A 27,681-nucleotide genomic window follows, 5' to 3' on the forward strand; every position below is an offset into this window, starting at 1 on the left:
ATCAGTACTCAACTAAATTTTGGAATGGGAATTTCCACGGACCTCTGCAGTTCTCTCTTCTTGCGGCTCTCTTTTTCCAGAACTCTGTCCTGAGAACACTAGCCTCCTTGGGGTCACTGGACTCCCAGCTCTGCCTTCTCAAGGCAGGGACTCCATCAGGCTCAGTCTGGCTTCCCCCTTTTTGCACCACGGCCTGGAAACTTTCTCCCGGCACTAAGCTGGGGTAATTCCCCTCATTTATTCACTTCATTTATTCATTCACTTCATTTATTTCCCATCTCTAGAGATCAGTGTTCTTCACTGTCTGATAGTCAATGTCTGAGGGCCATTGTTTCATATTATTTTGTCCAGTTTTTTTATTAGTTTCAAATGTGAGGATAACTCTGATGTCTATTACTCTATCTTGATCAGAAGCATAGGTTTCATTATGTTTCTACCTCTAAATGATAATTTCAGAGATCTATTTTTTTAAAAAGACAGTGAAGGATACTGGTTTGGGAATCAAAATACCTAAGTTCTAATTCTATGACTTGTTGTAGAAACTAGAAAAAAATCACTTTGTTGAGCCTTAAATTTCTTGTTATTGTACTAACAGGATAAAATAAGATAAAGTAAGTAAAAGTATTTTGTAAAATCTGAAGCCATAAGCAAATGTAAAGTAATACTCAAAGATGCAAAATATGTGGGGGAGGGTTAGATGTTGTCTGCCCAGTGTTTACCCATGTCTTTTCCCTTCCCCTTCTTGCTATCAGAATCTTGATTCCGTCCAGGTGAGGAAATGTGTCCAGGCCCAGGTTTTATCACATTCCCCCAGTTCTCCCTGTAGCTGGGGATGGCCATGTAATTCAGATCTGCAGAAAGAGGAAAACTGGACAGTGTGCTAGTGGTACTTCTGCGTAAACCTTTGACTTCCTGATAAAAGGAGCAGACTTAACTGACATTGCCTCTCCCTGCCTCCTTTTTGCCCTGAATACAGACTTGATTTATGGCACTCTGTCAGCTATTTTGTAAGTACTATGTGGGAAAGACCAAGCTATCTCATGGATACCGGTCCTAGCCTTACAGAGTTGCTGAACAACACTAGAATCCACCTTTCTCCAGATATCTTGTTTTATGAGAAATACATATTTTTAAAGCAATTATCACTTGGGTTCTCTTTTATTTGGTGGCAAAAATATTCAGTCTTAACTGATTCAGGAGGAGAAGGAAGAGTCAAGGTGTATCTTTGTGAGTTAACTGTTTGAGGAACTCTGTATGAAGCAGAAATTGGATAAACCAAATTTTAAATTTTGTTTAAAATCAACAACAGTGTCTGGCCCATAGTAAGTGCTCAATAAATATTTAAAAAACAAATATGGATGGGTATATGAATCTTGCAGGACTTGTATGGATGTAAATTGACATGAAGCAATCCTTCTAAAATCCCAACTACTACTACTATGCAAATTTGATTCAGGGCTGTTGATGGTTTAGTTCATCACATGGCATTTATCTCATTTCTATATAATTATACACATAAGGAGAATATTCTTAGGGTAACAACAGTGGCTTTTAATTTATTTTTGTGTGTGTGTGTGTGTGTGGTACACTGGCTTCTCACTGTTGTGGCCTCTCCCTTTCCGGAGCGCAGGCTCCGGATGCACAGGCTCAGCGGCCACGGCTCATGGGCCCAGCCACTCTGCGGTGTGTGGGATCTTCCCAGACCGGGGCACGAACCCGTCTCCCCTACATCGGCAGGCGGATTCTCAACCACTGCGCCACCAGGGAAGCCCAACAGTGGCTTTTAAAGAAGCTAACTGAACTTAGCTACAGAGCATGACCTTACATTTAAAACCTGAGGAGATATCAGTGAAACTCAGCTGATCTTGTAGGAGCATTTGTTGTCAATGATAGAAAAGCTTCTATGAAAGCAATTACACCATTATGGGGGAATTCCTGATCAAGCTATCCCGGGTATAGCTTCCAAATGCCTGTCTCAGGGAAGATAAAGTTCTAATATTTCATTTTCCATGGGTGATGCATGGATAGTTTTAACAGACATTTTTTGGTCAACATTTTGCAGCATTGCAAAATAGCAAATCATATGTATCAGAAAATGTGATCAGAAAATGAAATACATATTTAAAAATGATCGCCTGATTTTAATTTTGTGGGGAGGGATGAGGAGGTCTTCAATTAAAGGAATAGAAATGTCTTCTCTCTCCACACTCTTCTCCAAACAAACATTTTCCGGAGATTTTGGTAGAAATTCCTACAGAAATTGTATAATATGAGTGTTTTATTTATTTTTGCACTTAACAACAGTTATAAATAAAAACCAGATATTAGAGACTCTAAACCTTGAAATGGCAGACAGGTTCTTTGGTTCATGGTTTGGCATACTTTGTCCTGGCTCCTCTCAAAGTTTGAGATTATGAGAGAGACTAGATGTGATAAGACTTAAGGGGAGGAAAAAGGTCCTTGTTACTGGCAGAAATATGGCTGGATGGAGTCATAAATGTAATATAAAAGGATTTCTCAACTGCAGAAAAGAATTCTATCTTTTCCATCCATATGGGCAACCTCCTGGGTGGGCTGATTTTGTGAGTCAATCAGACTCAAAGTGTATGTCTAGAGATTACAAAGAAAATAAATACATTTGTGGGTCAGAAATGTCTCACTTGGTCTGAATTAACTGCTTTTCTTTCTAGCTCATTTTCGATAGTTGGGGTATGTGTGTGTGTCTGTATGTGTGTGTGTATCCCTGTTTTTCTTTCTTTGATCAGTAACACATTTACTATTAACTTTGATATAGTGTAATTTTAGAAATACAGATTGCATTTATTCAGATTTTAAGTTAAATGTATTTATACTTGCTCCCTTTCTTAAAAAAACAAACAAAAAAATCTATAGGATGGGCTTCCCTGGTGGTGAAGTGGTTAAGAATCCTCCTTCTGATACAAAATTAATGCACAGAAATCTCTTGCATTCCTATACACTAATGATGAAAAATCTGAAAGAGAAATTAAGGAAACACTCCCATTTACCACTGCAACAAAAAGAATAAAATACCTAGGAATAAACCTACCTAAGGAGACAAAAGACCTGTATGCAGAAAACTATAAGATACTGATTAAAGAAATAAAGGATAATACAAAACAGATGGAGAGATATACCATGTTCTTGGATTGGAAGAATCAACATTGTGAAAATGACTATACTACCCAAAGCAATCTACAGATTCAGTGCAATCCCCGTCAAACTACCAATGGCATTTTTCACAGAACTAGAACAAAAAATTTCACGATTTGTGTGGAAACACAAAAGACCCCGAATAGCCAAAGCAATCTTGAGAAAGAAAAACAGAGCTGGAGAAATCAGGCTCCCTGACTTCAGACTATACTACAAAGCTACAGTAATCAAGACAGTATGGTACTGGCACAAAAATAAATATATAGATCAATAGAACAGGATAGAAAGCCCAGAGATAAACCCATGCACCTATGGTCACCTTATCTTTGATAAAGGAGGCAAGAATATACAATGGAGAAAAGACAGCCTCTTCAATAAGTGGTTTTGGGAAAACTGGATAGCTACATGTAAAAGAATGAAATTAGAACACTCCCTAACACCATACACAAAAATAAACTCTAAATGGATTAAAGACCTAAATGTAAGGCCAGACACTATAAAACTCTTAGAGGAAAATATAGGCAGAACAATCTATGATATGAATCACAGCAAGGTCCTTTTTGACCCACCTCCTAGAGAAATGGAAATAAAAACAAAAATAAACATATGGGACCTATAAAACTTAAAAGCTTTTGCACAGCAAAGGAAACCATAAACAAGACCAAAAGACAACCCTCAGAATGGGAGAAAATATTTGCAAATGAAGCAACTGACAAAGGATTAATCACCAAAATATACAAGCAGCTCATGCAGCTCAATATCAAAAAACAAACAGCCCAATCCAAAAATGGGCAGAAGACCTAAATAGACATTTCTCCAAAGAAGACATACAGATTGCCAACAAACTCATGAAAGGATGCTCAACATTACTAATCATTAGAGAAATGTAAATCAAAACTACAATGAGATATCATCTCACACCAGTCAGAATGGCCATCATCAAAAATGCTACAAACAATAAATGCTGGAGAGGGTGTGGAGAAAAGGGAACACTCTTGCACTGTTGGTGGGAATGTAAATTGATACAGCCACTATGGAGAACAGTGTGGAGGTTCCTTAAAAAAACAAAAATAGAACTACCATATGACCCAGCAATCCCACTACTGGGCATATACCCTGAGAAAACCATAATTCAAAAAGGGTCATGAAAAAAAAAAAGAAGTCATGTACCACACTGTTCATTGCAGCTCTATTTACACTAGCCAAGACATGGAAGCAACCTAATTGTCCATCGGCAGATGAACGGATAAAGAAGATGTGGCACATATATACAATGGAATATTACTCAGCTATAAAAAGAAACGAAATGGAGTTATTTGTAGTGAGGTGGATGGACTTAGAGTCGGTCATACAGAGTGAAGTAAGTCAGAAAGAGAAAAACAAATACCGTATGCTAACACATATATATGGGATCCAGAAAAAAAAAAAGGTTCTGAAGAACCTAGGTGCAGGGCAGGAATAAAGATGCAGACATAGAGAATGGACTTGAGGACACAGGGAGGGGGAAGGGTAAGCTAGGACGAAGTGAGAGAGTGGCATGGACATATATACACTACCAAATGTAAAATAGCTAGTGGGAAGCAGCCACAAAGAGCAGGGAGATCAGCTCGGTACTTTGTGACCATTTAGAGGGGTGGGATAGGGAGGGTGGGAGGGAGACGCAAGAGGAAGGGGATATGGGGATGTATGTATATGTATAACTGATTCACTTTGTTGTAAAGCAGAAACTAACACACCCTTGTAAAGCAATTATACTCCAATAAAGATGTTAAAAAAAAAAATCCACCTGCCAATGCAGGAGACACGGGTTTGAGCCCTGGTCTGGGAAGATCCCACATGTTGCAGAGCAATTAAGCCTGTGCGCCACAACTACTGAGCCTGTGCTCTGGAGCTTGCGTGCCACAACTACTGAAGCCCGCGCACCTAGAGCCCATGCTCTGCAACAAGAGAAGCCACCACAATGAGAACCCTACTCGCTGCAACTAGAGAAAGCCTGCATGCAGCAACAAAGACACAACGTAGCCAATAATAAAATATAAATTTATTAAAAAAAAACAACTATAGGTGATTTGCTTAAGAGACCATATATACACATGATGTATTTGTGTGTATCTGCTCCATAGGCTTTTGGTAAAAATTCAATAGTCATTGAACATCTGCTATGCTCAAGTCATCTTGGGGTTTACAAAGCTGAATGAAACATGGTCCTTCACGTTTGAACCTTTGGTGTGTTATCTTACCCGGAAGCAGTTGCTTTTTAACAAGAGGGTAACAACCTTAGTTTAATATCAAAAGTACCTGCTGAGCTTGTTAAAAATACATCTGCCCAGGCCCCAGCTCTTAGCTTAGGGAAATTCTGATAATAGTCAGGGCACCTGATGCCTGCAGTTTTAACAACAAGCTCCCCACATGAATCTGATATACAAACCAGGATTAAGAAACACTGCTTTAAGCTAAGAAAGGACTAATTGCAGTTTAGCTACAAGTAAACCAGGTGGATGCCCTTGAAATCTACAAAGTGAGCAGCTGGCTAAAGTTGTTTATAAGGGTGTTTCTATTTCCACTACTTCAGAATGGATAGTTATAGTCTGAAGAGCATCCTGGAGAACAGGGTTGGGCCCAATTTTCTCTGTAAAACACCTGGAACACGAGTGCTATAGAGGAATAAGATATCTACAGCCAAAGACCATCTTCAAAGTCTTCGCAAACACTCTGTTCTTATTTTTATCTCACACAAAATATGGTTATTTGTGTAAATATTCTCCTTCACTAGATTGGAAAGTATTCCAGAGCAGGAGCACTCTTCTTTCTTTCTCTAGTGAAGGAACACAGTAACCCACACATAATAGCTGTTTGACAGGTGTTTGTTTTGAATTCTTCTCATTCAAATCCTGGGGTCTGACCAGGATATATTTGCATATATCCATAGTGGATATTTAGAAATATCCATAAAAGTATATATTTGTTTATAAAACATTTCAGTTGCACAAAAGAATATGTAACATACATACTGAAGAAAGAACAATAAAACAAGCTCCCATGGACCCACATCCCAGTTTATGACATAGGACATTGCCAATACCCTTGAGGTCACCTGTTGAACTAGATCCTATTGAACAGCTCCTGAAATTTAAATCAGAATGCGTGCATTCAATCATTGACTGATTGGCTCATTCATTCATTTGCCAAATGTGCCTACTAAGTGTCAGAATCGATGTAGACGAGTTAGTTATTTCTTCTGTTGGAGTGGGAGAGGGGGGTCAAAAGTGACATAAACTATTTCCAGAAGTGTACAGATTGTCTTTGCTGCAAGCGGCCCTAACCCCGCCTGGCTCTCCAGAGCGGCGTGGTTTCTGAGTGTGGACACTTTGGGCAGAAACTACTGGTCCCGGCAGTCCACGGGGCGAGTGGGCGGAGCCGGGGCGGGGGCGGGGCCGGGCGAGAGGGGGCATTGTGTCGGGAGCGCGAGGCTGCATTTGTCTTCTCGAGGTGCTGGCAGAGCGAGCGTTGTGTTCGCCGGCGTTGAGCTGGAAGTGTCAGCAGCGGCCACGGTCCAGGCGGGAGACTGAGTCGGAGCAACCACGCGCCCGCTGGCCGCTATTACTGGCAGGGGGCGGCGTGCCAGCGAAGCAACATGCAGATAGGCGCCTGGCGCCCTGACGACCCCTCCCGAGGAAAGGAGGCCGGGGCGGCGCTGGGGCGGCGGGGAGCATGAGGGAGGCCGGGGGGCGGCTTGGCTCGGAGCGCTGCTAGAGAGCGGCGCGCGCTGCACACTCGCCGGGGCGCAGCGGAGGGCGGGGAGCCGGGCAGGTCGCGCCAGCGGGGGGAGCCGGCCGCCGGGAGCTGTTCTGATTTCCGACGCGGACGCAAGGGGCCCGGAGCAGCCCCCGGCCCCGGTGTGCAGCCAACATGGGCAACGCCGGGAGCATGGATTCACAGCAGACCGATTTCAGGGCTCACAACGTGCCTTTGAAGCTGCCGATGCCCGAGCCAGGTGAACTGGAGGAGCGATTTGCCATCGTGCTGGTGAGTGCGCGGCGGCGGCCGGGAGCAGGGCCCCGGGGCCCCGACCAGGCTGTGCAGCTGACCCCCGCCCCCTCCCATTCTCCCGGCGCCGGGAGCGAGCCTCCTGTCCCAAGGGGGAGGCTCCCACCTCGCCCATTGTGGCCTCCCCCGCCTCCTCTCCGCCCTCCTCTGAGCCCCCCGCGCTCGGCCTTCTCGGCGTCCCGGGATGGGGCCGGGGGCTCGTGGCTGGCTGCCTGGCCGGTCGGCCCCGAACCCATTGTCTGGCGGGAGAGGCACCTCGCAGCGCGTGTGCCCGGGAGGTGTGGCGTGGGCGTGAAGGGAAGGTGGCGCGGGCCGGGGAGGAGGGGGCGGCGAGCCGCTGAGGCTTTTTGTTTAAGCAAAAAAAATTCGCGCAAATCCCGAGTCCTCGAGGACGTCCAGCGGGCGCCCAGCCCGGGTCCTGAGGGGTGCGGGGCAGATGGGCGCATGTGGCCGGACAGGGGTGTCGCGCCGCGCTGCGTTGTGCGGGAAGGCGAACTTGGAGGCGGACGTCGCGGCTTGGCGGAGGGGAGCTCCCCCAAAAGGGAAAGAGAAGGAAACCCGCGCGTGGCGGTGCGGCACCCTCGTCCCTAAGCGAGGACGGGGACATCAGGCGAGAGCGAAGCTTCGTCTCGGCGCGTTCCTTTTGGTCTTAAATGTTAAAATCACAAAAATGTGCAGTTTTGCGGGGACGTGTTGGGAGCTGACCTGACTCCAGGGGCGACCCCTCCCCTCCCCTCCCCCAGCACACCCAGCCAAGTCTCTGACTCCCTCCCGAAATCCGCTTCTCCTAGCTTTCCAGGTTCGCAAATCTGAGACATTGAAGACTCCCTTCTTTTTGCCGTTCCTGCTGGGACTAAGTTTCTGGGCCCTTCCCAGCCAGAGCCTGTCAGTGCTGTGAGCTCAGGAGGGTGTGGCGGCCTCCCCCCTCGACCCAGCCAGAGTCTGTACTGCAGTTGGTCCCCAGACTTCGATTTTTAGTGTCCTAGCCTCTTTCAAGGGGTGTTGGGAGGGAAACAGGCAAAACTGGAAGCGTTCCTAATACTTAAACTTGTAGCCTCTTCCTAGCTAGTAAACTCTACGTTCTATCTACAGTGCTAGGTAGCAAGAGAAACTTGTGCTGAAGTCAGTCGAATTCTGCGTCTTTGTGCGGGTTTTGGGCATGTAACCTGACAACTTTGGGAATCGACCAGAGTCTGAACACTGGGACGCTTAAGTTGCCTTTCCTCAGGCCTTTAAAAGGGGCTGGTTTGATATGGGGAGTAGTGTTCTGGATGGCAGATTCGCTTTGTGCTCTGTGGAAGAAGGGGCCAGAAGCTTTTTCACACCACCTGGAAACTCTGGTGTGGCAGTCGGGAGATAGATGAGGCTGCCTGTCTTGCTTTGCATGGGCTGTGATCTCCCGCAGCTGCTCCCACTGTTGTGCAGAATGAGACACTCTGAAATGAAACAGCATAGGCTTAATTACTTCTCAAGGCAGCCTGGGTGCATACTTGACCTGTCTTTACAGGGACAAACCTTTTTAATTCAAAATCCTCTTCCTACCAGACAACATAGTTCTTACCTCGTAGCTCTGGGTTTTCTGTGTTTCCATCCATGCTGTGCTGGTGTGTGTACACTTGAAGTGGGAGGGCCAGTGACACAGGAAAACCAGATAATAACGATAATGCAATTAAATTCTCAACTGGGATAGCATGTTTTGCATGAGCTTTCAGTTACCCTGCTGATTAATGACACATGGTATGAATTACTATTTAGAAAAAGTCCCATCCTTAACATGGTGGGTTTGTGTTACTATTAAGTCTAGAAGTCACAAATTCAGTACGTAGAAATTCATGATTCTATATCACAAGCTCTTTGGGGCAGTGGTTGGTCGTGTGGCTACTTTTACTCTACTGTGTCACACACAAGTACTGGATGCGGTTCCTTTCTTAATTGCTTAGAATATTTTAAGCCTTTCAAAACAAACGAACAAACAAAACCAAAAAATACCAGGCTGACCTTTTTTGGATTAAAACAAAGCTTTTGGGAAAGTCTCAGCTGTGGGCCCTCTTGTTACGGATGCCCTTGGATGATTGACTTGGTGTTTCATGTAACACTCCCTAGTCAGCTCCAGCTGCTCTTTGGAGTAAAAGCTGTAAGAGGAGTTAAAAGGAATCATCTTTATGGGCTGATTGAAGCACAGAGTTATGGTGACTCTTCTTGTGGTCAGTTTTTTTCTAAAGTTGTACATGTGAGGCTCTCAATTGTGCTTTTCTTCACGAATTGCTTAAGAAATAGATCAAACCATTTAATTCTGAAGATCAAGCTTGAAGGACAGATTATAGGTGGTAATGTTTAAAGTATATATATATGGAGGAATTCTCTGCCCTGAGACAATGGGAATCCTGTGGGCATTATTGATACGAGTTTTATTTCCTATATGATAAAGATCATATAAGTGTTTGGGGAGGAAAGCAGGATGGTAATACTGTACAGGAAAGTATACAAGCACCTCATTGTAAATATGGCTTTCATCAATAACTGGGCCATTTCAGGGATGCAAAACAATTCTTCTCACCTCACCAAGCTCTAGATTATTTAAAGCATTGGGGAAGAGTAAATAAAAATTTAAATAACAGAAGTGCATCTACTTCTAGAAAATCTTAAGAGATGAAACCTACTCAATGACTGTCCCCCACCACACCCATCAATCCACATGAGTTAAACTGTATGTATCTAAAAAAATTAGTGGGCATGAATGGAAGGGTGAGAGAGTAAAAGTTTGCTGAATAAAGCCTGCATGCAGCAATGAAGACCCAATGCAGCCCAAGATACATAAATAAAATAAATTTTAAAAAAAATCAGTGGAGGGGGATAGACTTTAAAATAAGATTTTTTTTAAATAGGAAAGAAAATGAGATTTTTAAGTAGAGATTTGAGTTACTGAACTTCCTATAATTAATGACTAGTAAAAATTGGATCCAAATCTTAGGAGTTTCATTCTCCTGAGGAGTCTTCTCCCTCCCTGAACTTGGCTTCAGCATCATTACAATAGTAACTATAAAACTTATATTTAAGGGAAAAGGTTACTGACTCCTTGTATACACTTAACTATTTGCATCCTTGGACCTGCCTATCAGGTAGAGCTATAAGGTGATATGCCTTTGTGTGTGTAGGATGTTTCTGTTACACTCTTCCATGGAAGTGTTTCATAAATTACAAATTCAATCATCTTCAATCTTTGTTCCTTTAAGGTGTATATATTTTGTGTATTTTACAAGTAATATTTGTCCGTGTTTTTTGGGTCCCACACGTTTATAATTATCTAAGTGGCTCTCCATTGTATTTGTTAAATATTGTCTAATTGTTGGGAATACACACACACACACACACACACACACAAATACTCCCATGTCCTTTATTCTTTTATTTATTTTTTTATTTTTTAATTTTTTTTTATTTTTTTTGCTGTATGCGGGCCTCTCACTGCTGTGGCCTCTCCCGTTGCGGAGCACAGGCTCCGGACGCGCAGGCCCAGCGGCCATGGCTCACGGGCTTAGGTGCTCCGCGGCATGTGGGATCTTCCCGGACCAGGGCACGAACCCGTGACCCCTGCATCGGCAGGCGGATTCTCAACCACTGCGCCACCAGGGAAGCCCCCCTTTATTCTTAAAGATGATGCTATGAAGGTGATTTGGGGTGTGGTGAACAATTGATGGTCTTTGTCCAAGAATACCTCTTTGGACGTTAGATGCTCTGTATATTGTTCACTAAGTTTTGGCTTGCAGTCACTGTTTACAATTTAAAATGTAAGCCCCTCAATCCCATTGTCGAGGAGCTGTCCTAAGGATCCTTTTTGAGTTTCAGAGGAAAAGATCATTGTAAGCCCCCCATCCTGGCTACCATATCTGTGTGATAGTAGATGTCAGGCTGCTCTGCAAACAGATTAAAAAAGATTAGGAAGTGATGGTTTAGGGCCCTAGTATCTTATGTTTAACACCGGGAACTACTTTGGTGTTTGATTAATTTGAGTCAGTTTTTTTTTCCCTTGCCCTGAGGTTGAATGTAGTCATTGTACTTAGGAAAAAGTGGGAACATTTTCTGAGCATCTACTATGAGTATGCCCTATGCTTCCATGTTCTCATTTAATCCTCACAGTAACTCCAGCTATCAGTAAGATTATAGATGAGGAAATAAAGATTCCCTAAGTTGCCTGAGGCCATGCAGTTATTAGATAACCAGTCTAGGGTTTTTAACCAGATTTGGAGATCTCCTCCCCTACCCCCCACCCGCCCCCATTATGTTATGCTTCCTTAGGCTTAGAACTGGAAAGAAAGACTGAAAGAAAAAAAAAAAAAAAAAAAAGGTCTGGAACTAGCAATAAAGCTGTTTAAAAAAAAATCCTAAATCTGGTAAGTGCAAGTTTCAAACTATAAAGCTGGCAGAAATTTCTTCGAAGCGACCCAAGTGCACTGTACTTGATGTTTCTCTTTAGATGACATCCGTTTTGGCATCTTCACTGTGCTGTTCTATTTTCAGGCATGGAGTTAAATATTGATTTGGTCCAAAAGTGTACTCTTCAGTTTTTCCTTTCAAGGCAGTCTTGAACTACCTTGGTTGGGAAGTCCAGGTTTTCCACATCAGAGGGGAGAGACAACCCGTAGGTGTAGTACACAAGCTCCAATTGTAATTACTTGTGAAAAGGACGAGGAAGGTCAAGTTTCAACATTTAAATCTATTTCCCTCTGCAAGGTGTTGTTCCCTTTCAACCATTTCCAAGGAGAGCCTTTGCCGCGAAGTCTGCTGAGCAGTTGGATAGCTAGGTGTGTAGTTAGGCCATCATCAGATGCGCACGGATTTGTTTTCTCACTTTTCTCCAGTTGAGAGGGAAGGGAGATGGAGAAGGGGGATGGATGGAATGTTGCGCTTTGAGCTGTTACAGTCTCATTTAGGCAGTAACCCCTGAGTTGTTTTATTCTCCAGAGTGGGAATATATGCTTAGGGTGGTGCCTTTCATCATTATCAGGGTGCATTTCCCCCCTAATAATACCAATAAAAAGTGTGAAGATATATTTGGGTATTTAGGATAGAAGATGATCAAAGGCTATCTCTGAATTGCAAATGCTTGGCTCCATTGAGAGACGGGCCCGCCGCGTCAACAGGTGAGATGTGGGGGAGAGAAGGTATGAATGCCCTTAAATGATAAGAATTACTTTCACCTGTGGCCTTTCATTTAGCAAACAGCATTGACTCCAGGAGCTGGAGACCTAGTTTCTAGAATCTGCATCAACTTGGGCAACTCTTTCCTGTGATCCTCGGTTTTCTTCCTCTGTAAATGGGAATACAGTTTGACAGAACTGTTAGGATAGTCATGAGATTTTTGAAATCATAGCACTTGGAAGTGTAAAACTTCTGGAACATGATATATTGTGAGCCATTAGCTGACTTCTCATTTTGAAGATGTTTTGTGTAGAATAGTGTGTAGCTGTATGCTGTCTGATCTAGAGAGTAGAATTTCCAGGGTCAGTGACTGAAAGTCACATAAGCATAAGGAAAAGTGTTCTAATATTTAGAGTTGTCAAAAAATGGAGACTGAGCTTTCCATTAGAGTTGGCTAGACAGAAGTTGTATGAAAAATGCTGATAATTGGAAGGTCTTTCTAAGTCCAGGATCCAGCAAGTTCATGGCTTGCACAGTGCCTTTCTTGAGGTGAGTCTGCCACATGCAGGTTTTGGAAAAAGAGTTATAGCATCTGAGAATGGGGAAGGGTCTCCTTGGAGGCTCCTCCTGGGCTCAAAGAAGAGAAAAAGTAGTGTAGGCTCATGCTTGTTCTGGAAATTCATTCGACTTTATAAAAACTGTTGCCTGAAGGGCTTGGTCTTCATGAACTGTGCTCTTCTTTTCATCCTTAGGGCTTGGGGAATAAGGACAAGGTGAAGTGGGCTCCCTGGCCCTTGTATCTGAGCAAGTAATATAAAAAAAAGTGGCTAATTAAAGAGGCACTGATTCCAGAAGACGCTCTCTCCATTGCAAGAGAGCACTGTTACCTGGACTTCTGTTAGAAACAAGGCAGGGAATCCCTATAAAAGAACAGACTGGGGCTTCCCTGGTGGCGCAGTGGTTGGGAGTCCGCCTGCTGATGCAGGGGACGCGGGTTCGTGCCCTGGTCCAGGAGGATCCCACATGCCGCGGAGCTGCTGGGCCCGTGAGCCATGGCCGCTGAGCCTGCGCGTCCGGAGCCTGTGCTCCGCAACGGGAGAGGCCACAACAGTGAGAGGCCAGCGTACCGCAAAAAAAAAAAAAAAAAAAAAAAAAAAGACTAGAATTGCTTAGAAGGGAGGGGGGAGGGTGAGTTCCTAGCTGTGCAGCTGCTTGGTGGACCCGCTCTTGTAGAGGGGCTCTCCCACTCTACAGTGGGGGACCTTTCCTACCTTCCTCCATTGCAGGAGGTTTATCTGTAGACTTCGGGGACCTGGTTTCTGTAGACAGGCTCCTGCACCTTCTTGGTTCTCACCTACTTGAACACTGCAGGCAGAGGTAACTCATCTCTTGTCTTCCCTTCAAGATGGTGTCTACTTAGACTGCAGGGTGATCTTCCTTCCCCAGTCACTGCATCCTCTTCTCCAACACCTCTTACCACCTCCGCCCCACCCACCCCCGTCCTTTCAACACAACACCCAGGACTATGCAGTTTCTGGTGGATATAATTTGGAAGGGATGTCTAGGGAAGAGCTGGTAGGTCACAGAGCTGTTTCATGAACTGTGATTCAACCGAGGCCCACAAATGTGGACCAGGATGGCTCAGAATCCCTAAATTGGGAAACACTAACTCCCTACTTGGAGGTATGGTGGTATATGTTGTAAACAGATAGCAGTGGACTTTCTTTTCACACTCTTAAACTGACCAAGGAAACATGACCAGTGGCATCAGAGCTCATGGTCTGGCCCCTTATCACAAACTTTTTATAGTTTCTAGGGAACAACAAAGCTGTTCCCCTGGTCACATCTTCAACATTCTTGTGCCGCCTGGAACTGACTTCAGTGACTTATTTCACATGTAACCTTAGTCCACTTTTGTTCTTTGCTGAAGAAGCTTTGTTGCATTCATGAGCTACTACATCCATCGCCACAGAAACTGAAAATTGAGGTGTTTATACCTTGCTATCTCCAGGGGTAATCTCCCTTGATTGACTTCCATATGGTAGATGGTGCGGCTGGCCTGGTTTATCCTAAAAACTGCTTGGCTTTGGGAAAGGTGTCAAGTCATTCACGCTTTGGCCCCTTGCCCGGTGATGGTCAGTCACCTATCTCAGGTCCAGCCTTGAGCTGAGGATTTGCTCAGGAACCTGCCTTCTCTTTTGTTTTTCTTTTTTCCATGGAAGTTTGGCTGAGCACTTTATTCAGGTAGGTGACGAAGGGATTGACAGGCTAAAGTGGTGCTTCTCAAACTGGGCTGCATATCAGCATCACCTGGAACCCTCAAAAACAGATGTTTGGGTCCCACTGCCAGAGATTCTGGTAAGTTTGTCTGGAGTGTGACCTGGGCATCAGGATATTTTAAAGCTCCTTAGGAGATGTGAGCGAGCAGCCATGATTCAGAAGCCACGTGCTACAGCAGTTTTTCCCCTTTCCCTACCTGCCCCAAAGACCAAGCATAAGAGTTAAAACCACAGCAAAATTTTAGAGAAATTAAGCAAAGTTGAGAAGGGTTAAAAAAAAAAGAAAAAAAAAAACTCTTAAAGACATTTGATCCAACCAAAAGCACCAAGATGAGAAATACAGAAGAGATGGATCAAAGCCTGTTGAATGTTAGATTTATTTAACTATGCATTTAAGAAATGACCATAATGAAAATTTGCAGAGAAAATTCTATATATTATAGCTAAAGGGTGATCAGTGACCCTGAAGTGTACTTCTGGGGCAGAACAATCAATAAATCACTGGTATTTTTGCTTAGGCCTCTATTCTCAAGCCTGTTTGTTGGTTGAGTGCAGGCCTTTTGCTTTCATCTCTGGTTTTACCACTTACAGATACGGCTTCCCGGAGTGAAATTCAAATACACTTGTGAAATGTAAACAACATTCAGTTATTAAGAATCCTATAATCAAGGCAAATTGGCATGCTTATATGAGCAATTAGCTTTGAGAATAGAAAGATAAATAGGTTGCTAGGTCAAGAATGAGCTGGTTGTTCTCAGTGCAAGACTCTGGTTATTCCTTTAATAGTTATAAGCAAATAGACATTCCCCTTATTCATAATCTTTAACATTTGTGGTTTGGGGTTAGAGGGACAGCATATGTAGTTTTCTGAACTGAGAGGATAGCAGCAATTATTGTCTCATTTTTGTCTAGAAATATAAATCTTTCCAGGAAATGTAGGTAGGTGGTTTAGGAGCAGATGAAACTTTCTAGTAATTGGGACAGGGCAAAAGAAGCCATGGATTTAGGTGGGAATATTAAAGAATAATGGAGTTTTACTTTGGTGGGGAAGGTTACGAAGATGACTTTTACAGTGGCAGAAAGATTGAAAATAATCTCATCTGTGTTCAGCAAACAATGATCTTGTGTGTGTGTATAGAAGGAAGCCTTAGGATAACTAATAGTAGGAGAAGTTGGATAGAGCATGATTGGACCTGCACCATGGCAACATTGCTCTGTGAATTCAGTACCACTAAACGTCTTACTTGTGAAAGCTGGGGAACCTGCGAAAGGTGATGAGTCCTGTGAATAGCTTTGTAGGTCACTTTGAGTTCTGGCCCTCTCATTCCCCAATATGGTGAGCCTTATGGTTCTTCTAAGGAAGCTTTTCCTCTTTAGTGACAGTCTTGACTAATTACGATTCTTTATGCCCAAGGACTCCCGATGTCTTGGGACTAGGATGCTATAAACTTGGAAGTGGTGATTCCCTAGGCCTAACACAAAATCATGATTCTATTGCCAACTAAGCAGGCCATCTAGATGCAAACTGGAGAGACCATTTAAAACTGTGTGGCCTCCTGGGTTTGTGGAACCATTCAGCCTGCCAGTGTTCAGCTTCTTCAATGTCCTTTCACTGTAAAAGTTTTGAGTCTCGGGATAGGCTTTTTGGAAAGCATTTATTTGGATTAGAAATCTTCAGAATCACCTGTGAATTTACCAGGTCGTGGTTTTCATTTAATGGAGTAATTCTTTAACATTAGACATCTATATTTTCTTTCACTAATAATTGTCAGAAGTTCCCTTAATTTTTCTGTCGATAGTGGAGAAATTAAAAAATTCCTCTTTTTTTAAAAAAAAAATATTTATTTATTTATTTATTTTTGGCTATGTTTGGTCTTCGTTTCTGTGTGAGGGCTTTCTCCAGTTGCAGTGAGTGGGGGCCACTCTTCATCGCAGTGCGCGGGCCTCTCACTATCGCGGCCTCTCTAGTTGCGGAGCACAGGCTCCAGACGCGCAGGCTCAGTTGTTGTGGCTCATGGGCCCAGTTGCTCCGCGGCATGTGGGATCCTCCCAGACCAGGGCTCGAACCCGTGTCCCCTGCATTTGCAGGCGGACTCTCAACCACTGCGCCACCAGGGAAGCCGCAAAATTCCTCCTTTTGTTGTTCTCTGGGATGATATCTCCTAATCATCCTTCAAGTTGTTTTAATTGACAAATAATATACAAACAGAAATGGCCCTGTATCATAAGTGTACAGCCTGATGGACCCTCACAACCTGAGCACACTTCTGTAACCAGCCCTGAGTTCAGGAATTGGAATCTCAGTCTCCCTCTTTTTCTTCAAACATGGGTTCACTTGGCTCCTTGCCTCCCCAGCTGCAGTTGCTCCCCTGCACTTACTTTCCAAGTGGCCCGACTTACGTGGAAGAAAATAGGCCACAGGATTGTGCCTTGTGGTCTGATTCTAAATGATTCTAACCGTGAGGTTTCCACCACTTCCTTCCAGAGATTTCCTTAGTCCGAGGAGGCCTAACCGTTAGGAAATATTGACATTACAGCAGCATACCGCTGCTTTTAGTTACATCATCATCGATAACCCTAATGGTATTTTTTTTGTATTTGTAGAGTATCTCTCTTTTTCATAATAGTGAGAAGAACATATTTTGATTTGTGTTCCTAGAATAAAGTGTGAAGCAGGGAGGGATTTCCACAGTTGACAATGAGCATTGGCCCTTTTGCGTTTCAGTACTTGGCATTGGGCACAGGTTTTGTGTATTCCCTTTTACACCTAAGTTTCAGCCTTTAGGTTTTGTCACCTTGATGATTCTTTTGAAATATTAAGAAGTATAAGATTGTAAATTTCATCTTCTGGTTCCATTGTCCCATCAAAGCCCTGTTATATTACTGCAGATGTCGATCCAGTTTGGGAGCCTCTTTGGCTGTGTTTATTGTTAATGGTTTACCTTCCATTGTCTCCTCTGTAACTTCTGTACACACACACCCCCCCCACCCTCCGCCCGCTTTCTCATTGAAGCCGTCTACAGTCTGGCCAGACCCATCTTCTTTTCTGTTTCCTTCCTGTGCCCCGACGTGGAGATTGCTTTCTCTGTCCACAGAGCAGGCTTGTACTTTCCCTCCACTATGCCTTTTCTCACGTGATTCTCTTACATATGATGTGCTCCCTTGGCTTCTCTGCTTATTGAACTTATATCCAGCCTTCAAGGCTCTTCTGAAATCTCACTTTTTTCTTGTGTCCTTGCAGACCCACATCAGCTTGGGGGAGGTGAGAAAAACGACTCTTCTTTGATCTCTTTATAGTATGAATTATTTCTCTTACTCATGAGGCCCTGGATTAAATATCACCTTGTGGGAGGAGTGACTGTAAAATAAGGGGATGCTTTTATGTATTGCTTTGTAGTCATTCATCACACTGTCAGCCATCTGTTTATGTCCCTGTTTTATTTGCCAGTTTGCACTGTGGGCTCCTGGAAGGTAAGGATCACATCTTAAAGGCCCTGGAAGCTTCTCCTTATCCAGCACAGTGCTTGGCCCAGGGACGGGTCTTAGCAGATAATTAATGGCTTGATCAGAGAATGGTGTCCCCTGAAACAGGCCCAGGAATTGAGTAGCTGCTCCAAGAACCTATCTAACTGGCCATTCTGGGCTGTTAGTTGCACATAGTTTGCCCTTGTGTTGAAATGACACTTTGTTGCAGTTTGTCACTCACCTTGGTATTCCCCATATCACTTGACTTTAGTAGGTGCCCAAGAACACTAAGCATTCAGAGACGATAAGTTGGAATTGTGCTATTGCCTGACTCCTTATGGAAAACAGGTAAATTAGGAGAAGAGGGGGGGAGGGCAGTGAAGTGGCCAAAGGAAATCCGTGGTTTTTCACTGTCACTAAGCCAGATTGGTGTGTCATGATGTGCTGTCATCGAGTGAGTGAGTGGTAACACTACCATGGGGCTCACGTAAAGTAAAACATCCTTCATGATAGTCACTTTGTTATTGGGAGTGAGGCAGGTTTCAGTGAACAGCATTCCTTATTTTGGCATTTTAGTGATTTGCTGTTTGTGAAGTGCTTGCAAATGATCTTTTGTGATTCTAAGAGTTCTTAATAAAGGAGGCACATAGGGTCTGAAGGTGTGTGGCTTGAAGTTACAGAAGAAGGTGGTGAGGTTGGTGGGCCCATCCTAGGTCCTCGGTCACTAAAACTCCAGGGGCATTCCAGTGTCAAATAAGACACTGTTTATATTTTCTGTGTTTTATAAGCATTAGCTTTGCTCTTGGCCACCCTCGGAGGAAGATACTATCTTCCTTTTCCAAATGAGGCGGTGGGGCTCAGAGGGGTAAGGTAGCTGCTCCCAAAATATGGAGGCAGGATTTGAATCCAGGCCTGTCCGATGAGAGAACTCACTTGTTTCTTCTGCATTGTATACTTTCAAGGTAGTTATAAGATGTCATTAAATGTTGGCTTTTTGTTCTTTGTTCTTCATACACCCTCTAGACTAAATTCATTGACACAATGGCTATCCATTGTGAGTCTTGCATCAATATAGTGATAGATGTACCACACTCTAAGGGTTCAGAGAAAAAGTGTCATTTGTGTATTTTGAGTGTTCAGAAACAGCTTCCTTGGAATAGGAAGTAGAGCGATGCCAGCTTGGTCCCAATCACTGCTATACTGCACTTTTTATTCTACATTGTACAGTTTTACTCACTTGTCACTGCTTAAGAAGGGCTTATACTTTAATCAAACAGTCCAGAAATGTTTATCTAGCAGTTACTATGTGCCAGGCAGTGTCATGGGCACTGGAGGATGTGGTGCTGCATGAGGCCCACCAGTCATCTGCCCTCAAGGAGCTTACATTCCAGCGGTGGGAGGGAGTCGGGGGGTAGGGGGAAGCAGAGCCAGACATGAAATGGACCTGGATTTCCAGTGCTGGCAAGTGCTGTGGGGAGAATAAAATAGGACCGTGTGAGGTGATGGCTCTCATTTAAGATCTTAGTGATGGGGAGCGGGCAGGTAAGGGCCCTCAAGCAGGAGTAACCAGGGCTTGATTTGTTTCTCCCCTGCTGGGCCAGGATGGGATTCCTTGGACCCTGGAGCAACTGAAGGAACAGCAAGGGGGATGCCCTCAGCCCCGAAGGCTTCAGCTTCACCTATGGGGAAGCCTGGAGGAGGCTGGGACCAGGGGTGCAGTTTCCTTTGTCATAGCAGAGCTGTTGCTTGTAAGTGGCTCTGTGTAGTCACAGCTCTGCCACTTGTTGAATTCAAAAGATTTTTAGCAAATTGCAGTCTTGTCACTGTTCTGGACCTATGAGACATCCAGTTGGGGAATGGAGTATTTGATTAGTTTAGCAGTGTCCTTCTAAGTAAAGGCTCCCTGAAGGCATCCAGTACTTGGAATGGCCCTTTTTATTTTTTTTATTTTTTTATTTTTTTTTGTGGTACACGGGCCTCTCACTGTTGTGGCCTCTCCCATTGCGGAGCACAGGCTCCGGACGCGCAGGCTCAGCGGCCATGGCTCACGGGCCCAGCCGCTGCGCTGCGTGTGGGATCTTCCCGGACCGGGGCACGAACCGGTGTCCCCTGCATCGGCAGGCGGATTCTCAACCACTGCGCCACCAGGGAAGCCCGGAATGGCCCTTTTTATCTACTTGAAGCCATTGGTTGAAAAGACACTTCTTTATTATAACTTGCTACTAGCTTGTTGCTCAGATCATTCCCCTTTTTCTTTCTTTCCTTAATTTTTTTTTTTTTTAATTTTAAGGAGCATATGAGAATTTTATATAGAGGTTTAAATCAGAAGTTAAGAACAAGATAAAAGTTGGTTTAGATAAAATTATCCCTGAAGTCCCTTAAGTTGCTCATAAAGGTGCAGTATGCACAATTCTGGATGAACAACCCTGGAAAGTAATTCTCAGGCGTGTTAAAGTTTAAAAACCTCTGAGCTTGACTAAAGCAGCAGCCACAGAAGAAAAGTCTCTGTGCAGATGTCAGGATATCCCGACCATTTGGCTCTCAAACCTCCAGCAGTGACTGGAAAATCGGTGGGAACACTACCTTCTTCTTGCCTTAGATTTACTCCATTCAGTATCACAATAAGCCTTTTAATACATATCACTGAATTTGTTTCTTGCGAGGATCTTAAGGCAGGCCTCAAGTTAAATGTGGGTTGGATGCACGGCCAGCAGTAGTAACAGTAGAGGTCACTTATTGTGCATTTCTTTAATCATTTCCGTAAACACGAAAGGTGACTCAGGACACCTGAAAGGTAGGGATCACCCTTTTCATCTGGGAGAAACTCAGGATTCCAGAACTGTAAAGGAGCTTGCCTCAGGACACACATTTCTAGGAGGTACTGGAGCTGAAAATCAAACTTTGCTGACTCTAAAGCTATGCTCCTAACATACTGTTTTGACTCTCAGCTAGGAAAATACAATACAAATATGATACGTATAAACATAGTGGTTCAGAGTAAATTGAAAGCTCTGTGAGGATAAAAGTTCAGTAACTTTTCAGGCTGTTTTAATTTTGTTCGTATATACCCAGAACCAAGAGTAACTATATGTCCTTCCAAAAAAAAAAAAAAAAAAAATTGAAGATAAAATAAGAACTGGATGAATAAGCCACTGTCCACTGTTGAAATAGTAAAGGCCAACCAAGTAAGCTTGTGATCAAATTGGCTTTTTCTAATAACAGTTGTCCTCTGAAGGCTTTCTGAAGGCTCTCTTTCAGACAACTGTCTCTGAACCTTTGTTTTTTTTTAAAAAAAATGTCCCTAGTAAAATGGCTGTGTTGTTACAGCTTGAAGGCTGTGGAATAAGCCTTTTGATCAGCCCTCAGTGATAACCCACAGACTTGGACTTCCTTGTGAGGGAACAACCCTTATTATCTTGTATTGGTAGGCTTTATGTTGGGGGGTTGCTTATTTTTAATAAACAGAGCCCATGCAATCCCATTCATTCATTCAACAAATGTTTTGTTTGGGTGTGTGCTTTAAGCCAGGCACTGTTAAGATGCTGGGACACAAAGGTGCATGAAGCATCATCTCTGCCTTTGAGGATTAACTGCCTAGTGGGAGAGATAGACAAGAAAATGAAAATAATAGCCTTTAAAAAAAGCATTTATCGTATATGTATGTGCTGTGTATATAATGGGCTATAGAAAGGCATGTTAAAGTTAGTCTTGTAACATTTCAGGTAAGCTGATAAATCTTGACAAGTTAATTAATATGGCCAAAAGTCATAATTCATAAAGTACAGACGAAATGAATTCTGTTCTGTGCCTGAATGCTTAAAGATTCAGGTGTGTGTAAGCGTGCCAACCACTTGGAAGAATCTGGTAAAAAGCCCTAATTCCCAGGGACAACCTTTAAGGTGGTAGAGGATTCTGCTCTGAAGAGCAATAGACTAGGATGCTTCCTCCTCTCGGAGGAAGCATTGGAAACCAAGGAAATGTCTGCTACACTCGCTTTGCTAGAAAGTTGGCAGCCTTCTCTTCAAAACTTATCGTAGGAAGGGATGGCATTGGACCATCAGGACCCAGAATTGGGCATTTGACTGAACTGTTAAAAAAAAAAAAAAAAAAAAAAGGTTTTGTTCGAAAAGCGCTTGTTTCCGAGCATAGGCTTTGGGACGAACCTGAGTTGGAATCAGGGTTTTGCTGCTTACTGGTTGGGTGACCTTTCTAAGCCTGGGTAGACACACATGTTGTATGAGCTCCAGACCTACCTCTTTGGATTGTTGTGAATATTAAGTGATATTGCTTAGTCTGGTAAAGTTGTGGCACTCAGGGACACACTTCCCAAAAAGTGGTGGCTCTGATTACTTTGTACCCTTTTAATCTGCCTTTATTGAAGCCCTGACTTGAGGGGCTAGGCTGTGGACTCTAACAGGGCTCCTGTGAATCTTACGGATAACTTTAGTGAAATCGTTATCAGCCACAAATGTGAAGAGCACCTGGAATTGAACTGATGATGGCTTATGTTGGCTTTTCCTCCTTAGATTGCACTTACCTTCTTTCATAAATGAATGTTTCCAAAGGTCTGGTTCACTGGTGTGCAGCCTCTACTTGGGTATTTTATCCTGACTCCTGTGTGTTTTGTCCTATCTAGGAAAAAAAAAGCCTGTTGTTTCAGGGCATTGGATTGTTCCATTTCAGAGCCAGTGGAGGTGTTAGCATCTTCATAATTGGAGCAGAGGACCAACATGCAGTGTACTACAGTGTGACCACTAGGCAGTTAGTTCAAATGAGAAAATATGTTCAAGGTCATGACTATCTGGGCCTTGAAGAAACTGCAGTTGATGTTTTGTTTGGCTCCAGCTTCAATTTGGGATGGATGGAGTCATTCGGACTTTATTCTGATTCCAGTAGTGGCAAAAAAAAAGGATTTGCGTAACTTGTGTAGATGGCCTTCTGTTTGAGATAAGAGCATTGTCCAATAAAAGTTGTGTCCTTGTTTCAAATCAAGAATACAGTGCCACCTGACTCCATCTAGGAAACAAAGTCATAAGTCATTACCTGTTGCATTACCCCAGTAACCCCTTGCTGTATTTTTTCTCTAGAAGGTTCCTTATTATCTATTTGATTATCTATTATCTACACAGTAAATCTTGCTGAATCAGACAGAGCTTATGAAACTGAGGCCAGTCCCAAACCAGATCAGTATACTACCACCATCCTGGAATGAGAGCCTAGAATTTTCTGAAGATGCTTTTACACATTTTTCTTTCTTCCTCACTTTCCAGTGAGGAAAATTGCTCTTTTTCTCTCAGCTGATACATGTCACTTTTGCCCTAAATTTTATAGTGACATTTTACTTTTTAAAGTTACTGAGATAAAAGAATATTTGATAGAACTGTCAGACTAGTATGATAACATTGTCTGTGTTCCCAGACCCTTGAGGGTTCTTAAGTCTTGTGGGCTGAAGCTATGTGCGTATTTTTCTCGGTGGCCTATTTCCATATCAAATAGGCTTAATTTTTGGATTTTAGTAATGAAAGTATGAACCCAATCTGTCAGGCTTCTTATGCCATTTATTGTACCCCTTAGTCAGCTTAGGATTGCATGAAAGGAAGTAATAAGCCAACTTTAAGAAGGTCCAGATGAAAAGGATTATAACATGGTACAAAAATATTAGCATGCCCGGCTTAGCCATGTGACTCATTCCTTTTCGAGTATCCACTTTGACAGCTTTTTTGAATCACACATCAGTCGCCATGTTGGTATTTTTGGCAGAATGCTAGACTTTAGCCTAATGTTCATAATGGTAACTGCCAAAAGTGAACAAAGAGGAAAATTATAAATGAAACATAATACCATCACAAACATTTATATTTTTCTTGAGCAGAAACAAAATTGGGAGTTAGATGATGTCTTGTCCATCACCCCCCCCCCCACCACCACCCCAAGAAAACCACTGCTTTATCCCAATGAAAATAAGACTCTGATGGGTCATTCCCAGTCTTTGGCTATTGCAACTGTGCTTCTTATGATAGTTTCCATTCAAGAGTTTATCTTTCCAAGTCCTCTCCCCTACGCTAGGAATCATTCTTTTAGGGCTTAAGGTTTTTCTCCTGATGTCCCGGTGACTAAGCTTGCTTTGGGATTGTTCCACTCTGGACTGCATGTCGTCCTTCTGGGAAGAAACTATGTGCACTTCAAAGGAGCAGCAGATACACAGGGTGTATCCAGAAATAAAACTCTGACCCTTTGTCTCTCTCCTTTTCATCTCTGTCTCTTACAGGCATCTTTTCCTTCTTTGCAAAAAGACCCTTGTAATCGTTGTCGTCTATCCTGCTGTTAAGTGGTTTGCATCACTGCTCCAAATATGTGCTGCAGTTACATGCAGAAATCTCCTTCCACACAGTTTAATGCTGTGCAGTGCATGTGTACTTTGCAGCATGTGTACTTCACTATGAGAAATAGTCCTGATGGGTATGTTCTTAATGAAATAGTCCCAACATTACTGAATAGTAGGATGAAATACCCAAAGACCTAAAGACATACAGTCCAAGCTCTGTCTCCTCATCTCCTTCTTTCCCTCTTCAGAGGAAACATACCCTGAATTGGCATGTGTCCTATGCACATTTGGCAAAAATAAATTCCAATTGTTTGAATTTATAGAAATGGTATCATAACCCATGCGTCCTTTTGAATCTTTATGGCATTTGGTTAGAGAAGTATTCACGTTGATGCATGTAGCTCTAGGTCAATTAACTTTTGAGTCATATTCATTGAATGAACATACCATAAATTATTTACTGTTGGTCCTCATTATTCGTGGATTCTAGATTTGCAAGTTTGCCTATTTGATAAACGCTTATTTATAATCCCTGTGGCACTTTTGTGGTCATTCATGAATCACAGGGTGGTGAAAAATTTGAGTCACCCGGTGAGCAATTTCCCAGCTGAGGTTGAACAGTTGACGTTCTGCTTCTTGTTTTTGCTGTCTACAAGTGTCCTTTCGAGTTCTGTTTAGTGCCATGTTTTTTCACATTTTTGTGTGTTTTGTTGGTGATTTTGCTGTGTAAAATGTCCTCCAACCAGAGCACTGGTGTTCCTGGTCTAGTGTTCCTGAGCGCAAGCAGACTGAAGTGTGCTTATGGAGAAAGTATGCTTGTTGGAGAAGCTCTGTTCAGATATGACTTAGAGAGCTGTTGGGTTGAGTTCAATGGTAATGAATCAACAATATATATTATAGTAACTTTAAACAGAAATGCACATTACAGTTTTATGTATTGATGTGACCAGGGGCTCACAGAAACCTAACCAGTTGGTAGGACAGAAACCTAACCCCCTGTAGGATGTACAGGGGACCATCTTGGCTTCAGTACTGAATTTCCAATTCATCTTTGATTTTGGTGGGAGGAATTCTTAATGTCCAGCTATTTTTATCACCATTTCTAAAGCCATTGAATAGTTTTGGAAGAAGGGGAAAATATGTGGATTCTGTTTGACCTTGTTTATTTGCTCAAGTGAGGATTTCACTCCTTCTACAAGAGTTGCAATGATAATTTTTACCACTGTTTGAGGGCTTTCTATGGGCCAAGCCCTCTGTGAGTGCTCCATGTGTATTTCTGAGAATAATCCTGTGGTATTTTAATAATTTACCTAATAAATGGTTGAGCATGATTTGAACTAGGCACTCTTGTCTCCTTAGCACACATTCAGCTATTCTGCTCTGTATGCTCTTGGTGAAGATGGAGGGTTAGGGGTGAAGTTGGAGTGGGCCTGGAGTAGATATCACTTAGGAAGGTGCCATCCCTCAATACAAGCTGCAGGCGGTGAAACCAAAGGACTGCTTATTGAAAAGGAATGCCACTATTTGTGTTAATTTCTCATTATCAGTAAGGAGAAACTGCAACTAACACATAATAAAGGGGGTTCTATAAGCCACCAATAGCATCACCATTCTTAAGAGAGATCTCACTTGTTCCTAGGAAGGCGAATGAACTGAATGAGATTCAGTTCACAGTAAGGTGAATGAGAACAATTGATGTCATTTCTTAGAATCAGTGACTCTTTTCTTATTAATAAATCATCTATACTTTATCTTCTGGAAGTAACTGTTCATGGCCGCCTCTGAAAGAGTTAAGTTTATTCTTTGAATCATTGTCTTTCTAACTTTTGACTGCAACTGAAGCTACATTTTACATTCATGACCTAATATATACAAGTTCTATAAATCCAAATAAAAAAACAGTTTCATAAAATAATACTTATCTTTACTAAATAGATTGTACTCCAGTTTTTATACCACTCTATTCTTTTGAAACATGGTTGTCTTATTTTAGATGGAAAAGATCTGTTATGTGATAATTAAATTCCAGAAATTGTTTGTAATACAATACTGAAGCAACCTGGTCAGGTATCATTTAACCTCCTTACCTCATTAAAGCCCACACCGAAGAAATTGTTTGCTCTTTAGATTTGATCTTTAGTCTCTTCCTTAGGTCCTTGATGAGTTGCCAATATCTATTCCTTGTTGTTATGCTGAGATTGGAAACATTTGCTTTATAAAAATTTTTGACTGCATAATAAACAGTGGAGAAGAATTAAGACTCAAGAGGGTATTGAGAAGAGGCCTTAATTTTAGCAGGTATGTTAATATCTTTGGATCTATAGCCTCATTATTTTCCCCTAGAAATACATGTCTCTGGAAAATACTGTACTTACAAAGTAAAAGAAACATTTTTTATTCTGATAACTTCTGATATATGTCTCCTAGTTTTGCATATGTGATGGGAATCTGGATAATGATAACACAGTTGTGCAAATTTTTGTTTGAAATTTAGCTTGATATCTTCAACTTAATTTTAAGTCAGTGAAATGCTTCTAAAATAAAAATGAAAAACCAAAATCACACGTCAGCCTTTTGGGGTGTCTGTGCTAAATTGTTTGTAGGTGATTTCTGGGGCTATATTTTTTGCTTTCTTTCAAATATGCTTTTTTTTGTGTGTGGTACGCGGGCCTCTCACTGTTGTGGCCTCTCCCATTGCGGAGCACAGGCTCCGGACGCACAGACTCAGCGGCCATGGCTCACGGACCCAGCCGCTCCGCGGCATGTGGGATCCTCCCGGACCGGGGCACGAACCTGTGTCCTCTGCATCGGCAGGCGGATTCTCAACCACTGCACCACCAGGGAAGCCCCAAGGATGCTTTTAAAGTTTCTGATAACTTTATAGATAATTGTCCTCATTTATTACGTCTGTGTTGCTATTCACATCTCCTCTTGACTTCAGTAGGAAAATATATCATAATGGAAGGTGCTTTGATATTTTGTTTCTGTGTGCCGAAATTTTACATTTGTAGATCTCACAAGGTAGCACCATTCTCAAAAAATCATTACCTTTCCTGGGTTTCTGTTTCACAGTTTAACTGTGAGGGCCGGGGACTTAAACCCAGGGATTTTAATCCCAGCTATGCCAGCCACATCCCTAAGATCTCCTGTATTTAATTTAACTTCATCATCTGCAAGCAGAAATATATACCGCTCTTAGCATCTCAGAGCATTGATGTGGGATAAATTTTGCAAAGAGCCGCCGCGGGTAGAAGG

General features: G+C 42.7%; 1 protein-coding gene across 10 annotated transcripts in view; it reads left to right on the forward strand.

The window, feature by feature from the left end:
* The first annotated feature begins 6,641 nt into the window (after positions 1–6,641).
* FMNL2 (formin like 2) overlaps positions 6,642–27,681 on the forward strand; it is a 308,926-nt gene continuing 287,886 nt past the window's right edge. For all 10 annotated transcript variants that reach the window (XM_059052274.2, XM_059052276.2, XM_067026043.1 and 7 more), the window contains exon 1: positions 6,642–7,197. In XM_059052274.2, the coding sequence (XP_058908257.1) occupies positions 7,081–7,197 (117 nt within the window). In that variant the 5' untranslated portion in view covers positions 6,642–7,080. The remainder of the gene's footprint in view (positions 7,198–27,681) is intronic.

Source organism: Kogia breviceps, chromosome 2, assembly GCF_026419965.1.
Source record: "Kogia breviceps isolate mKogBre1 chromosome 2, mKogBre1 haplotype 1, whole genome shotgun sequence".
Lineage (NCBI taxonomy): Eukaryota > Metazoa > Chordata > Mammalia > Artiodactyla > Physeteridae > Kogia > Kogia breviceps.